The sequence below is a fragment of the Drosophila santomea genome, chromosome 3L, assembly GCF_016746245.2.
Source record: "Drosophila santomea strain STO CAGO 1482 chromosome 3L, Prin_Dsan_1.1, whole genome shotgun sequence".
Lineage (NCBI taxonomy): Eukaryota > Metazoa > Arthropoda > Insecta > Diptera > Drosophilidae > Drosophila > Drosophila santomea.
The window spans coordinates 4,528,194-4,540,869 of NC_053018.2; the positions used below are offsets into that span (position 1 = coordinate 4,528,194).

The following is a 12,676-nucleotide window of genomic DNA, read 5'->3' on the forward strand; positions in this document are numbered from 1 at the left end:
TATAGTATGTTAGTATATACCAAAAGTAGTAATAGCGCCAAATTAAAAAAATAACACCCCAATAAAATAGCAAATTTTAAATAACTTCGTTTATTTTGTGCTTTAGATTCAATAAAGAAATTTGGATTTCATCAAATATATATATCCTGGCATATACTGGAATTTTGAATTTTGCTGATGTCATCCCTTTCAACAAGAAAGGAAAGTGTCCATCCATTGCTTCCTAGTATTTATCATGAGTCTTGGGTGAAGTGCGTGCTAAGTTTGTGTTTATTTGGAAATGTATTTAGTTTAAGCTTGGATTCCTCCGCGGAGACGGAGCACCAAGTGCAAAGTTGACTCCTTCTGGATGTTGTAATCGGACAGGGTGCGTCCGTCTTCCAGTTGCTTGCCGGCGAAAATCAGACGCTGCTGATCTGGGGGGATTCCCTCCTTGTCTTGGATCTTAGCCTTCACATTCTCAATGGTGTCTGATGGCTCAACCTCCAGGGTGATGGTCTTTCCGGTCAAAGTCTTCACGAAGATCTGCATACCACCACGCAGACGGAGAACCAAGTGAAGGGTTGACTCCTTCTGGATGTTGTAGTCAGAAAGAGTGCGTCCATCCTCGAGCTGCTTGCCGGCGAAGATCAGACGCTGCTGATCTGGAGGAATTCCCTCCTTGTCTTGGATCTTAGCCTTCACATTCTCAATGGTGTCTGATGGCTCAACTTCCAGGGTGATGGTCTTTCCGGTCAAAGTCTTCACGAAGATCTGCATACCACCACGCAGACGGAGAACCAAGTGAAGGGTTGACTCCTTCTGGATGTTGTAGTCAGAAAGAGTGCGTCCATCCTCGAGCTGCTTGCCGGCGAAGATCAGACGCTGCTGATCTGGAGGAATTCCCTCCTTGTCTTGGATCTTAGCCTTCACATTCTCAATGGTGTCTGATGGCTCAACTTCCAGGGTGATGGTCTTTCCGGTCAAAGTCTTCACGAAGATCTGCATACCACCACGCAGACGGAGAACCAAGTGAAGGGTTGACTCCTTCTGGATGTTGTAATCGGACAGGGTGCGTCCGTCTTCCAGTTGCTTGCCGGCGAAAATCAGACGCTGCTGATCTGGGGGGATTCCCTCCTTGTCTTGGATCTTAGCCTTCACATTCTCAATGGTGTCTGATGGCTCAACTTCCAGGGTGATGGTCTTTCCGGTCAAAGTCTTCACGAAGATCTGCATACCACCACGCAGACGGAGAACCAAGTGAAGGGTTGACTCCTTCTGGATGTTGTAGTCAGAAAGAGTGCGTCCATCCTCGAGCTGCTTGCCGGCGAAGATCAGACGCTGCTGATCTGGAGGAATTCCCTCCTTATCCTGAATCTTGGCCTTCACGTTTTCAATAGTGTCTGATGGCTCAACTTCCAGGGTGATGGTCTTTCCGGTCAAAGTCTTCACGAAGATCTGCATACCACCACGCAGACGGAGAACCAAGTGAAGGGTTGACTCCTTCTGGATGTTGTAGTCAGAAAGAGTGCGTCCATCCTCGAGCTGCTTGCCGGCGAAGATCAGACGCTGCTGATCTGGAGGAATTCCCTCCTTATCCTGAATCTTGGCCTTCACGTTTTCAATAGTGTCTGATGGCTCAACTTCCAAAGTGATGGTCTTTCCGGTCAAAGTCTTCACGAAGATCTGCATACCACCACGCAGACGGAGAACCAAGTGAAGGGTTGACTCCTTCTGGATGTTGTAATCGGACAGGGTGCGTCCGTCTTCCAGTTGTTTGCCGGCGAAGATCAGACGCTGCTGATCTGGAGGAATTCCCTCCTTGTCTTGGATCTTAGCCTTCACATTCTCAATGGTGTCCGATGGCTCAACTTCCAGGGTAATGGTCTTTCCGGTCAAAGTCTTCACGAAGATCTGCATACCACCACGCAGACGGAGAACCAAGTGAAGGGTCGACTCCTTCTGGATGTTGTAGTCAGAAAGAGTGCGTCCATCCTCGAGCTGCTTGCCGGCGAAGATCAGACGCTGCTGATCTGGAGGAATTCCCTCCTTGTCTTGGATCTTAGCCTTCACATTCTCAATGGTGTCTGATGGCTCAACCTCCAAAGTGATGGTCTTTCCGGTCAAAGTCTTCACGAAGATCTGCATACCACCTCGCAGACGGAGCACCAAGTGAAGGGTCGACTCCTTCTGGATGTTGTAATCGGACAGGGTGCGTCCGTCTTCCAGTTGCTTGCCGGCGAAGATCAGACGCTGCTGATCTGGAGGAATTCCCTCCTTGTCTTGGATCTTAGCCTTCACATTCTCAATGGTGTCTGATGGCTCAACCTCCAAAGTGATGGTCTTTCCAGTCAAAGTCTTCACGAAGATCTGCATACCACCACGCAGACGGAGAACCAAGTGAAGGGTCGACTCTTTCTGGATGTTGTAATCGGACAGGGTGCGTCCGTCTTCCAGTTGCTTGCCGGCGAAGATCAGACGCTGCTGATCTGGAGGAATTCCCTCCTTGTCCTGGATTTTGGCCTTCACGTTTTCAATAGTGTCTGATGGCTCAACTTCCAGGGTGATGGTCTTTCCGGTCAAAGTCTTCACGAAGATCTGCATACCACCACGCAGACGGAGAACCAAGTGAAGGGTCGACTCTTTCTGGATGTTGTAATCGGACAGGGTGCGTCCGTCTTCCAGTTGTTTGCCGGCGAAAATCAGACGCTGCTGATCTGGGGGGATTCCCTCCTTGTCTTGGATCTTAGCCTTCACATTCTCAATGGTGTCTGATGGCTCAACTTCCAGGGTGATGGTCTTTCCGGTCAAAGTCTTCACGAAGATCTGCATACCACCACGCAGACGGAGAACCAAGTGAAGGGTCGACTCTTTCTGGATGTTGTAATCGGACAGGGTGCGTCCGTCTTCCAGTTGCTTGCCGGCGAAGATCAGACGCTGCTGATCTGGAGGAATTCCCTCCTTGTCCTGGATTTTGGCCTTCACATTCTCAATGGTGTCCGACGGCTCAACCTCCAAAGTGATGGTCTTTCCGGTCAAAGTCTTCACGAAGATCTGCATACCACCACGCAGACGGAGAACCAAGTGAAGGGTTGACTCCTTCTGGATGTTGTAGTCAGAAAGAGTGCGTCCATCCTCGAGCTGCTTTCCGGCGAAGATCAGACGCTGCTGATCTGGAGGAATTCCCTCCTTGTCCTGGATTTTGGCCTTCACGTTTTCAATAGTGTCTGATGGCTCAACTTCCAGGGTGATGGTCTTTCCGGTCAAAGTCTTCACGAAGATCTGCATACCACCACGCAGACGGAGAACCAAGTGAAGGGTTGACTCCTTCTGGATGTTGTAATCGGACAGGGTGCGTCCGTCTTCCAGTTGTTTGCCGGCGAAGATCAGACGCTGCTGATCTGGGGGGATTCCCTCCTTATCCTGAATCTTGGCCTTCACATTCTCAATGGTATCGGAAGGCTCCACCTCCAAAGTGATGGTCTTTCCAGTCAAGGTCTTCACAAAGATCTGCATTTTAGATTCTGCGGGCAGAAAATTGAGAGATTGAAAATTAATACGAATTCAGCTCGTTTTAGTTGAAATTACACAACTAATGAACAACAACTTTCTGTCTGTACAATAAAAAGTAAGAAGTTTATCGTCGCCAACTGTGTTGAGAATCCCCTATGCCCCACCCCTCACGAACAGTTGAACAAAGCGAAACGAAAAAACGGGGAAACAAAGGGATGTTAAAAAAACCTTTGTTCCGTCGCTTCGTCATCGTTTTCGTTGTGTGAGTGTGTGCATGTATACGCAGCTTGAAATGCATACATACACACTATTTGGTGTGTATACTGCAATTGCTTAAACAATTGGAAATTTTCAGACGTGGCTTTAGTTGAAAAAACTATTTTATTTCAGCTAGAATAACCAGATTTCGTAAGACAATAATGGAATTTACTTAAGTAATAAAATGCACACAAAGCGCAAGTGCGTACGTGAATTCTCGAATTTTCAAATGCGTCACTGCGAATTTCGCAATTCGCTAATTAATCTTGGCGAAAATCAACACGCAACTTTTATTTATAGATGTTTGTGTTTTAATGCCAAATCGATAGGAAAACAGGATGCGTAGCTGCCAAGTTTTTATTTTCTAATTACGCAGACGGTTGAATAAGAAAGAAAATGGCCGAACAAAAACCTTGAAAGGCAGTTTTTCTTAAAATTCTACATCGTTTTATCGTTCTTATAACTAGTTGGGAACAAGGAGTTTAAAACTTACGTTTCTTGTAACTTTCGAGAATGTTCTTTTAATTATACTTTAATCACCAACAATTAAATAAAACTTTCTCGCTGAATGCGTTTTACTTTATGCTTGTACTTGCTGCTGCAAATATGAAATGATTTTAAATGAGACCGTTCGCGAACGCAGCTTATATACCTTTGCTCTCGGTTGAAAGGCACTAAAAAATACCGCAAAGATTCGTAACACTTTAATACACAGCAATAAATTGTGCCGAAATGTTTTTGAATATGTATTTATATAGCACTTATTTTTCTTTTGAACTCACCACAATACAAAACAATAAAATATTTTTAAGACAATTTCAAATCGAGACCTCTATATCGTACTGACTTGACCGGCTGAATAAAATGCTTTACCCAGACTACCTACTTTTACCTTGACATTGATTACAATGCCACCTTTGATCTATACTTACGTAATCCAAGGCTTGCTAGGATTGTTGTTTTGGAATTTAAGACCCTTGTTAGTTTGTTTTTGAAATAGCACTGTCTTCTTTACCGGCTATAATTTTGAAACACGCAGCTTGACTGGAAATTTAAAAAGTAATTTTGTGTAGGTAAAAGGTGTTTTAAAAGTGTGATGTGTTGAGCGTTGCGGCAACGACTGCTATTTATATTTGGAATTTGATTCTATTTTGATGTTTTGTAAATGGAATGAAAAACTCATCTGGCAGCGCGTAATCTTTCAAAAGCTTTATTCAATACATTTTAAAGTTAAAGTCACTTTAGTTGGGTATACTTCTGGATAAGTCACAGAAAGCTTGCAAATATATATTTTCTCATATCTTCCACTGTGCTCTTCCCGTGTGGCCGTATTTCAATTAAGTTAATTTTCGCAGAGACTAGCACGGTCACACTGCGGATCGGCGATTTTCGATTTTGGACAGTACTGATTGCAAGCGCACCGAAGGCAAAATGGAGCTGGAGATTTTGAACGCCAAGAACAGCAAGCCGTACGGCAAGGTGAAGGTGCCCTCCAGCACCACGCCCATCGGGGACCTGCGCGCCATAATCCACAAGAGCCTGAAGCAGACCCCCCATGCAAATCGCCAGTCGCTGCGTCTGGAGCTGAAGGGCAAGAGCCTAAAGGATACGGACACATTGGAATCCCTATCTCTGCGTTCCGGCGACAAGGTCTATGTGAAGGATCTGGGTCCCCAGATTGGCTGGAAGACCGTTTTCCTGGCCGAGTACGCCGGCCCACTGATCGTATACTTGATTTTCTACTTCCGACCGGAATTGGTATACGGCAAAGCTGCCAGTCTGCCGATTTCCCTAACCACCCAGTGAGTTGTAGAAAGTAGTCGCTGAAATCTTTCGATTGTCGACCTAATCGACCTCGTCGCTTATGCAAACTAAAACGCAACGGCTCTGCATAATTATCCACGAACTTTGGATGGTGGTTCACCCAGTAACCCGCTTTCTTTTCTCTTTTGCCTCAGCATTGCCGCCGGCTGCTACACGGTCCACTATGTGAAGCGTCTGCTGGAGACGATCTTCGTCCATCGCTTCTCCCACGCCACCATGCCACTGAGGAATCTGTTCAAGAACTGCACATACTACTGGGGATTCACCGCCTATGTGTCCTACCACGTGAACCATCCGCAGTTCACCTCGCCCTGCATGTGCACTGTTTGGGCAGCTCTTGCAGCATTCGCTGTACGTATTGATGGTTATGGTTTATGGATCTGGGTTATATGTTTTCGTAATGTACCGGTTTCCTTTGCTTTTGTTCAAAACATTTGTTTCTATACCAGGGCTGTAGCTTTTGTTAAAAACTTATTTGATCGATGTTTAATATTTTCCGAAACTATTATCACTAGTTGGATTTCCTAATTGAATTCTCCTATTTGAGTGTAGATTGGTCAAGTAATTTGTAAAGTTTTGTTTGGTGATAGACTAGAATTACTTGGCATATGTTCTAGAACCAGTAATCATATATACAGACTCACAAACTAAGCTCTAATTTGTTTATTTCCAGCTCTGCGAACTGGGAAACTTTTCGGTGCACATTGCACTGCGCAACCTGCGCCCGCCGGGAACCAAAGTGCGCAAGATTCCGGTGGCCGATGGAAATCCCCTCACCAAGCTGTTCGAGTAAGTGTTTACTAGAGACATCCACACCTCAAGTTTATTAATTCGCGCTCTTCGAACTTCAGCTTTGTTTCTTGCCCCAACTACACCTATGAGATCGGTGCCTGGGTTTCTTTCTCTGTGCTGACTTCTTGCCTAGCTGCCTATCTCTTCGCCTTTGCTGGTGCCTTCCAGATGACCATTTGGGCCTTGGCCAAGCATCGCAACTACAGGAAGGAGTTCAAGGACTACCCTCGCCAGCGCCGCTCCATCTTCCCCTTCGTCCTGTAGGATGGATGTGGGTATCCCCATGACGCATTCGTTGTATTACCTATTCCACATTATACATTTACACATTTGGCTAGCGTTTAACAGGGTAGTTGTCTAGTGAACTTTGTGCTTTCGTTGATTTAAAGCAAATAAAAAATTGGAGAAGCGTACATTTGGCGTGTTTTCGTCGCTTTTTGGACTTTGATCGATCGTATGGGTATTTCGACGAATCTCGTGTAATCAGTAATAGTTTATTTGGGGCTTTTAAAGGTGTGCCATGTGCTTGCCGTGCAAAAAATGTGAGGTCACTTGGGTCAGCTTTTAAAGTGACTTGCTTTAATTATTTAATTTTAGAATGAAACGCATTTTAAAAGCTTTAGTAAATAAATAATGCATTTTTTTATGACCTAACATTTTAAAATAACGCGCCATTAAGAGTTGCCACACTGCTGAACTCCGTACCGCTTGGCATCTCCAGCAAAGCTAAGTTGGCTGCGGCAGATGATTTTGTGTTTACATTTTGCCGGCAAATCGAAAACTGGATTTAAAGGCCTTAAATTAACCATGAATCTGTTCGAGGAGCTGGACACCTTGGACCCCTCCTTCAAAATCGAGCCTCCCCGCATCGAGACGCCCACGGCGCATAAGATAACCGTGCTGATACTGCTTAAACAGTATGTGATTGTAGGTGCACCCACTATTTATTCCATAAAACCCACTTCTTACACATTTTTTAAACTTTTTTAAGAACAAAAAGTCCTGTCTGGATACGGGGATATCCATGCGCACCCAGCGACGGCGCATGTTCTATATGCTGGTATTCAAGCTCGTCCAAGAGCCGGATAAGAGTTACAATGAGCTACATAGTTTGTTGACCACAGGGAAATACAAACTGGATACACTGATGCTGGAATCCTTCGAAAAAGCCATGTCCGAGTTTTGTGCAGGCAGCATTGAGGCCTTGTTTGACTTCACGGAGATCCAGAACATCGACGAGATCCTGAACGAAAACTACGGCATCAGCCAGTTCAGCATGGTGGGCGTCTATGTCCGCAGAGTGGGCGTGGTGTTGGAGCGCCTCAGCTTTCCTGAGATGATGGATATGTACAAGAACATATGCTCTTATTACGAGAGAGGAGTTCGAGCTGCTGCCTCTGGTTCCAGAATGGCCGTAGCCGGAGGTGTTCTGCACAGGGAGGAGACCCCTCCTCCGAATACCATAACCGAAAAGCCTGCGGATCCGGAAACTAAGAAAAAAGTGGAGGTCATTGCTCGTATTGCTCAAGAGCGCAATCCCCTGAGCAAATGGGCGCCCAAACAGGCCAAGTTCTTCATCAACAAACAGTCGGAACTGCTGGAGAACAACGAACGTAAGGCTTTGCCGCCCTTGGAACTCCAAAAGAAGGTGCAGGAGATCATACACGACCTCCCACTGATAACCACACCCTATTTCCTTGGCTACATGAATCAGTTGAGAGTTAGGGATTACTACAATGCTCTCTCTGCGCTACACAGAGCATTGGACAGGAGTCCCGTGCGGCTGATGAGCCAGGAGAAGGGCTACCAGTATTTTTGCGTCAATCTGGCGGTACTACATGCCACCTTTGGTCATCGGGATGAAGCGCTAGCTGCGCTCAGGGAAAGCATAATGCTGGCCCAGGAGCACGGCGACAAGAGGAGCCTCAACCTTGCCAATACTTGGTACTGCTTGCTCAGGGATGAGCTTCCCTTGTCCGCTGTTCAAAAGAGCGTGCAAGATGCCAACGAAGTGGATGGATCCCTGCTGCAGAACTACACCTTAGCCCTGCACTTTGCTGTAAAACTAGGCACAGTGGCAGGCTACCAGCCACTGAAGCTCTTTGATCTCCTGCAGCACAGCGACAATCTCACAAATCGCAACAACTTTGCCGACCACGCATCAGAGGCTCTGGCTTTGAGGAGTGCTGTTTGGTCTGCTTATGGAAGGCACGAGCTAGCTGCTTTGTACGGCCAAGTGTTGTTGGCAGCCAGAGACAGGTTCGGCAGTGGATCGGCGAGCTTGGGAAGCGCTTTGGCCAGTTACGCTCTGTGGCTTCAGTTGCAGGGAGAACCCCAACTATCCAAAGTTCTGCTGCATCATGCTAAAGATCGTTTTCCGCGTTTGCCCAGCGCCGAGGGTTGGATGATAAGCCAGTGCCATGTGGTCATTCAGGCGGGAATCTACCAGTGTCGCTGGCATGATGCTTTAAAGGCTTGCGATCAGCTTTATTTGCTCGATCCCTCTGACTCCATATTCCAACGTGCTTCCATATACGTGGCCAAGCGGGAGTTCTTCAATGCCAGGCGCCTACTGGACAAGCTGGCCTTGCAAGATAACTTACCCTTCCTTCTGAGGATGAGGGTACAAGTACTGCTTGGTTATTGTGGCATGGCGGAGGGTCGTTTCTCAAGTGCAACTACAATGCTTCTGCTCCGTGTGGCCGAGGAAATGTCCGAGTCTCAGATGGATTACGAATTGGCCCTGGTGGATCTGCTCTTGGCCCAGCAACTATTGCTCCTCGGAATGCCGCAGAAGGCCTATCAGGCCATAAAGCGCTGCATGCACGACATTCACATCAATGGTGGTCTATATGAACGAGCAAAAACGGATTTCGTGTTTGTTCGCTGCCTCTTGGCCATCAATCAAAATAACGTGGAGGAACGAAAAGCACAGCTCCTCAAATCTCTAGAGATCCTCGAGCGTGCAGCTCAATCATTCAAGAAACTCTCCGCCCATGCGAAAGTTCTGGATGTGTATGTGTTCCTTGCACAGCGATTTAACGAATTTGGAGAGCGGAATTTGAGGAACAAGTACGCTGGTGAGTTCCGCCGCTACTTCACGGATCATCCTATTCCAAGGGAGTATCTGGGAAGTCCCTAGTTTCAGTCTGTTGTTAATCTATAAATAAACTTATTCATACTTCTACTAAAGTAAATCAAATCACAAGCACAAGCGGACTATTTTAACTATTAATAAACGTAGTTTTATTAATTGGTTTAAACCGTAGTGGTTGCTTGTTTATACACTGTACGCCAACTACAATGCTAACACCTATCTGAAGTTTTGCAACTGCTCGTTTCGATTGACGAGGACGTCCTATTTGGGGCCGGATGTTCCGAGAGTGTGAATGCGTAAATGCTGGGCTGTGAAGTGGCATTTAATGGATGGCTGCTTATTCGGGAAATCGCTGGACGTCCTCCATCGCTCGATTTCGACTGGGATTGATTGGTATCGACAAACTTAAGCTAACGTGTGGCAATTCCCGGATTTCCGCTGCCGGTTATCGTAGAGCTAATATGCGTATGTGGTAGGGTCTCTCTTGGTTAACGAATCAAGGGTAAGCTGGGCGACGGTCCTCCAGGACCCATCGCACTGCCGGGTCCAAGAAGCACCTGCTTCTGCTGCGACTTGTGCAGCTCCTCCATCTGGGCGCGCTCCGTCTCGAAGATGACCGGTGCGAACAGGATGACCGAGCTGGTGAAGAATATCCAGCTGGCGTTGCACGAGAACGAGTACAGGCCCTTGACGCTCTTCACCGTGGCATTGCTCACGGCACCAACCGCATTCCTCAGTGGCTCCGGGAACATCTCGGTCAGGCCCCAGAAGCGCTCGGACGCAGTCTCATCGGGCTCCTGCATGGTGAACAGAAATGAGTTTTAATAGCTCTTTTTAATGCAATTCTAAAATGCTACATGTAACGCAATTTGCAAGCAATCTAATCAGGTATCTAAATGTAAAGAAAACTACCTTCTTCAATAGACTTTTGCATATAAGAAACTGGGTTTCTTTAAAATATTTAAGGAATATAAAAATGGCAACCAAATTACTTTAAACAATACTAAAACAGTGTTAAGCGTTAATACATTGAGGAAACCTTTCACTGTTTAAAAACGAAGGAAATAAAAGGTATATGACAATGACCTTTATCGCATGCACGTTGTGCCTAACAGCTGATCATTTCTTGGCCAAATAGTTAACGCTAAATTCCTAAATAAGCCCCGGCACTTATTCAAGCTGTATTCAAACAAGAGACCCTCCAGACTAATGCTACATTTCGAAAACCCCAAAATGTCCTTAATTTGCGCCTGCCTCCTGAACTTTGAGGTTAGATTGCGTGTTGTGTTTACAAACAGGGTCCACTTACATCATCGTAGTTCTCGCCCTGCGGCGCATTGGAAGTCTGCAAGAAACGGAAGAAGAAAATGATTATTGCGGGGTATCAATGAGTCGGTTTCATTCGCCAGCTGCTCTGTTTGATCGACAATTACGTGAGCACGATAAGAAGTCGAGCGGACTGGGGGCTACTGGGTATTCAGGGGGGGACTACGAGGGGCCACCACGTTTTTACTTACGGCGGCCACTGCCCGCCGCTCCGGCGTCTCGTCCTTGCTTCCGCCTAACGACGACATGCCGCTGTCCTTTTCAATGAACTCGATTTCAGGATCAGAGTCCATCAAATCCTCGATTTTCACTGTTTCGGTATCCACTTTTGCGGCTTTTAATTAACGCACACGGTCGGAATTGAAGGGTTTTCGCTCTAAAGCAACCCTTGGAAGGAACACCTAAATATCTTATCACCGAAATCGCTCACAAAATCCAGTACGCACTGGCATTTAATTGAGCTTTAGCGGCGGTTTCGTTCGCGTTCGCTTGAAATTTATGTAAAAATTGATTTTATAAAATGCTCCTCGTGAGCTTAGTGGTGGCCTCTCAGCGATAGCATCCAATTGGACATATTAATCGATTTATCGCAGCGCATTCATGAGAAATCTCCTAGCGCGTAATTGTAACGCTTTTTCAAATTCTTTTACATTTTACACACTTAAAATATTTATATTCTACTTCTTAAGTTTGGATCAATAGAAACACTCACCTTTCCCTCGGGTTCATTAAAATCACTCATTGTCGTTAGTTAACCGCGTTAAGAGTTTAAAAAGGAAAATATACGCAATATTTTGCGGAGCCAGAAATTTAGAAACGTTGTCAAATCGAACAGCACAAACTTACAAGTACTTTGATTTCTGGATTGCCAACTGACACGGGAAATGGTACAGCCTACTATTAGTAATAAAACATTTGTTGAGCGTTTGTGTACCGTTATTTATTATGCCACATCTCGTTTTCCGACTCGAAATCGCATTTATAAATTATGAAATCTTTAATACCTAAACCAATTATCTACCACTTTAAGTACGCATACAGATAGTGTCTTAGTTGTTTTGTGTGTTTTCCAGTATCTATACATATAGAAGATAATATTAAGTATGTAGTTTGACCATAAACATAAACAGTAATCGTGTATATACGTAGTATAGTAATATTGTTGGGTAGGTATATAGTCCTGCATATAGTTGGTAAGCACATTAAGAGGTCATAAAAAACTACTTGCATTGAAGAACATACATACATATATTGGGTATATAATGTTTTGGGCTAAAGTTTAATTTGATTCTGTCTTCGATTTTTGATTAGGTTTTAAGTAGCTTTGCCTTTGCAGTCCAGTTGTAAATACCATACAAAAGTTGTGGTTTTCGGTTTGCTTTCCATCTGTTTACCCATTTTGCTATTTGTACCTTTGACCTGATTATATTTACCCCGCGCAACTTTTATCCATATAGTGTTTTATATGTAAATATATATATTTGAATTCTCGTTTCACTGATTTTTCAAAAGAGCACTTTTGTTATACATATAAATGGTTTAAACTGTATTTTCTGTTTTCGTTTCAACTTTTCTAAATTTGTATCAAAAAAGGGCAATAAACTAATTAAAACTTATTATTTGAAACCGCAATACCTCAAATCGATGAGTTGTAATTGTTATCAAAACTAATTTTGTATTTCTTTGTTGAATTATCTATGGGACGGCAATATGCAATGGACTGAATTTTGAGAAATTAATCAAAAAGGAACCGAAAATAAACAATAATTCAATTTAAATTAATTATCAATAAACTTTTAAATCTAAGAACTCTGAAATGTTCTTTTCTGTTTGTTGGCTAATAATAATTTATTTCAATCATCTTTTGATATAGTTTTTGCTCATCTG

The 12,676-nt window shown here is 44.6% G+C and overlaps 4 protein-coding genes across 8 annotated transcripts; 2 read left to right on the forward strand and 2 right to left on the reverse strand.

The window, feature by feature from the left end:
• Window positions 1–74: 74 nt before the first annotated feature.
• On the reverse strand, window positions 75–4,827 carry LOC120449788 (polyubiquitin). Of its 4 annotated transcripts, XM_039632428.2 has the most exons (3): window positions 4,244–4,348; window positions 3,587–3,589; window positions 75–3,503 (listed from the first exon to the last, which is right to left on the reverse strand). In XM_039632428.2, exon 3 carries the CDS (start codon window positions 3,493–3,495, stop codon window positions 292–294), a length of 3,204 nt encoding a protein of 1,067 aa, XP_039488362.1. In that variant the 5' UTR covers window positions 3,496–3,503; window positions 3,587–3,589; window positions 4,244–4,348; the 3' UTR covers window positions 75–291. The 4 variants fall into 4 exon arrangements, with proteins under 4 accessions (XP_039488362.1, XP_039488365.1, XP_039488366.1 ...); XM_039632431.2 differs by lacking the exons at window positions 3,587–3,589; window positions 4,244–4,348 and adding an exon at window positions 4,683–4,827; XM_039632432.2 differs by lacking the exons at window positions 3,587–3,589; window positions 4,244–4,348 and adding an exon at window positions 4,533–4,549.
• Window positions 4,828–5,078: 251 nt separating this feature from the next.
• Window positions 5,079–6,779, forward strand: LOC120449791 (very-long-chain enoyl-CoA reductase). The gene is made up of 4 exons (XM_039632435.1): window positions 5,079–5,552; window positions 5,709–5,925; window positions 6,248–6,363; window positions 6,426–6,779. Exons 1-4 carry the CDS (start codon window positions 5,182–5,184, stop codon window positions 6,628–6,630), a joined length of 909 nt encoding a protein of 302 aa, XP_039488369.1. The 5' UTR covers window positions 5,079–5,181; the 3' UTR covers window positions 6,631–6,779.
• Window positions 6,780–7,106: 327 nt separating this feature from the next.
• Window positions 7,107–9,563, forward strand: LOC120448896 (anaphase-promoting complex subunit 5). The gene is made up of 2 exons (XM_039631112.1): window positions 7,107–7,293; window positions 7,358–9,563. Exons 1-2 carry the CDS (start codon window positions 7,111–7,113, stop codon window positions 9,506–9,508), a joined length of 2,334 nt encoding a protein of 777 aa, XP_039487046.1. The 5' UTR covers window positions 7,107–7,110; the 3' UTR covers window positions 9,509–9,563.
• Window positions 9,564–9,586: 23 nt separating this feature from the next.
• Window positions 9,587–11,649, reverse strand: LOC120448897 (mitochondrial import receptor subunit TOM22 homolog). 2 transcript variants are annotated; one of them, XM_039631114.1, is made up of 3 exons: window positions 11,502–11,649; window positions 10,773–10,808; window positions 9,587–10,260 (listed from the first exon to the last, which is right to left on the reverse strand). In XM_039631114.1, exons 1-3 carry the CDS (start codon window positions 11,529–11,531, stop codon window positions 9,952–9,954), a joined length of 375 nt encoding a protein of 124 aa, XP_039487048.1. In that variant the 5' UTR covers window positions 11,532–11,649; the 3' UTR covers window positions 9,587–9,951. The 2 variants fall into 2 exon arrangements, with proteins under 2 accessions (XP_039487048.1, XP_039487047.1); XM_039631113.2 differs by lacking the exon at window positions 11,502–11,649 and adding an exon at window positions 10,981–11,331.
• Window positions 11,650–12,676: the final 1,027 nt, after the last annotated feature.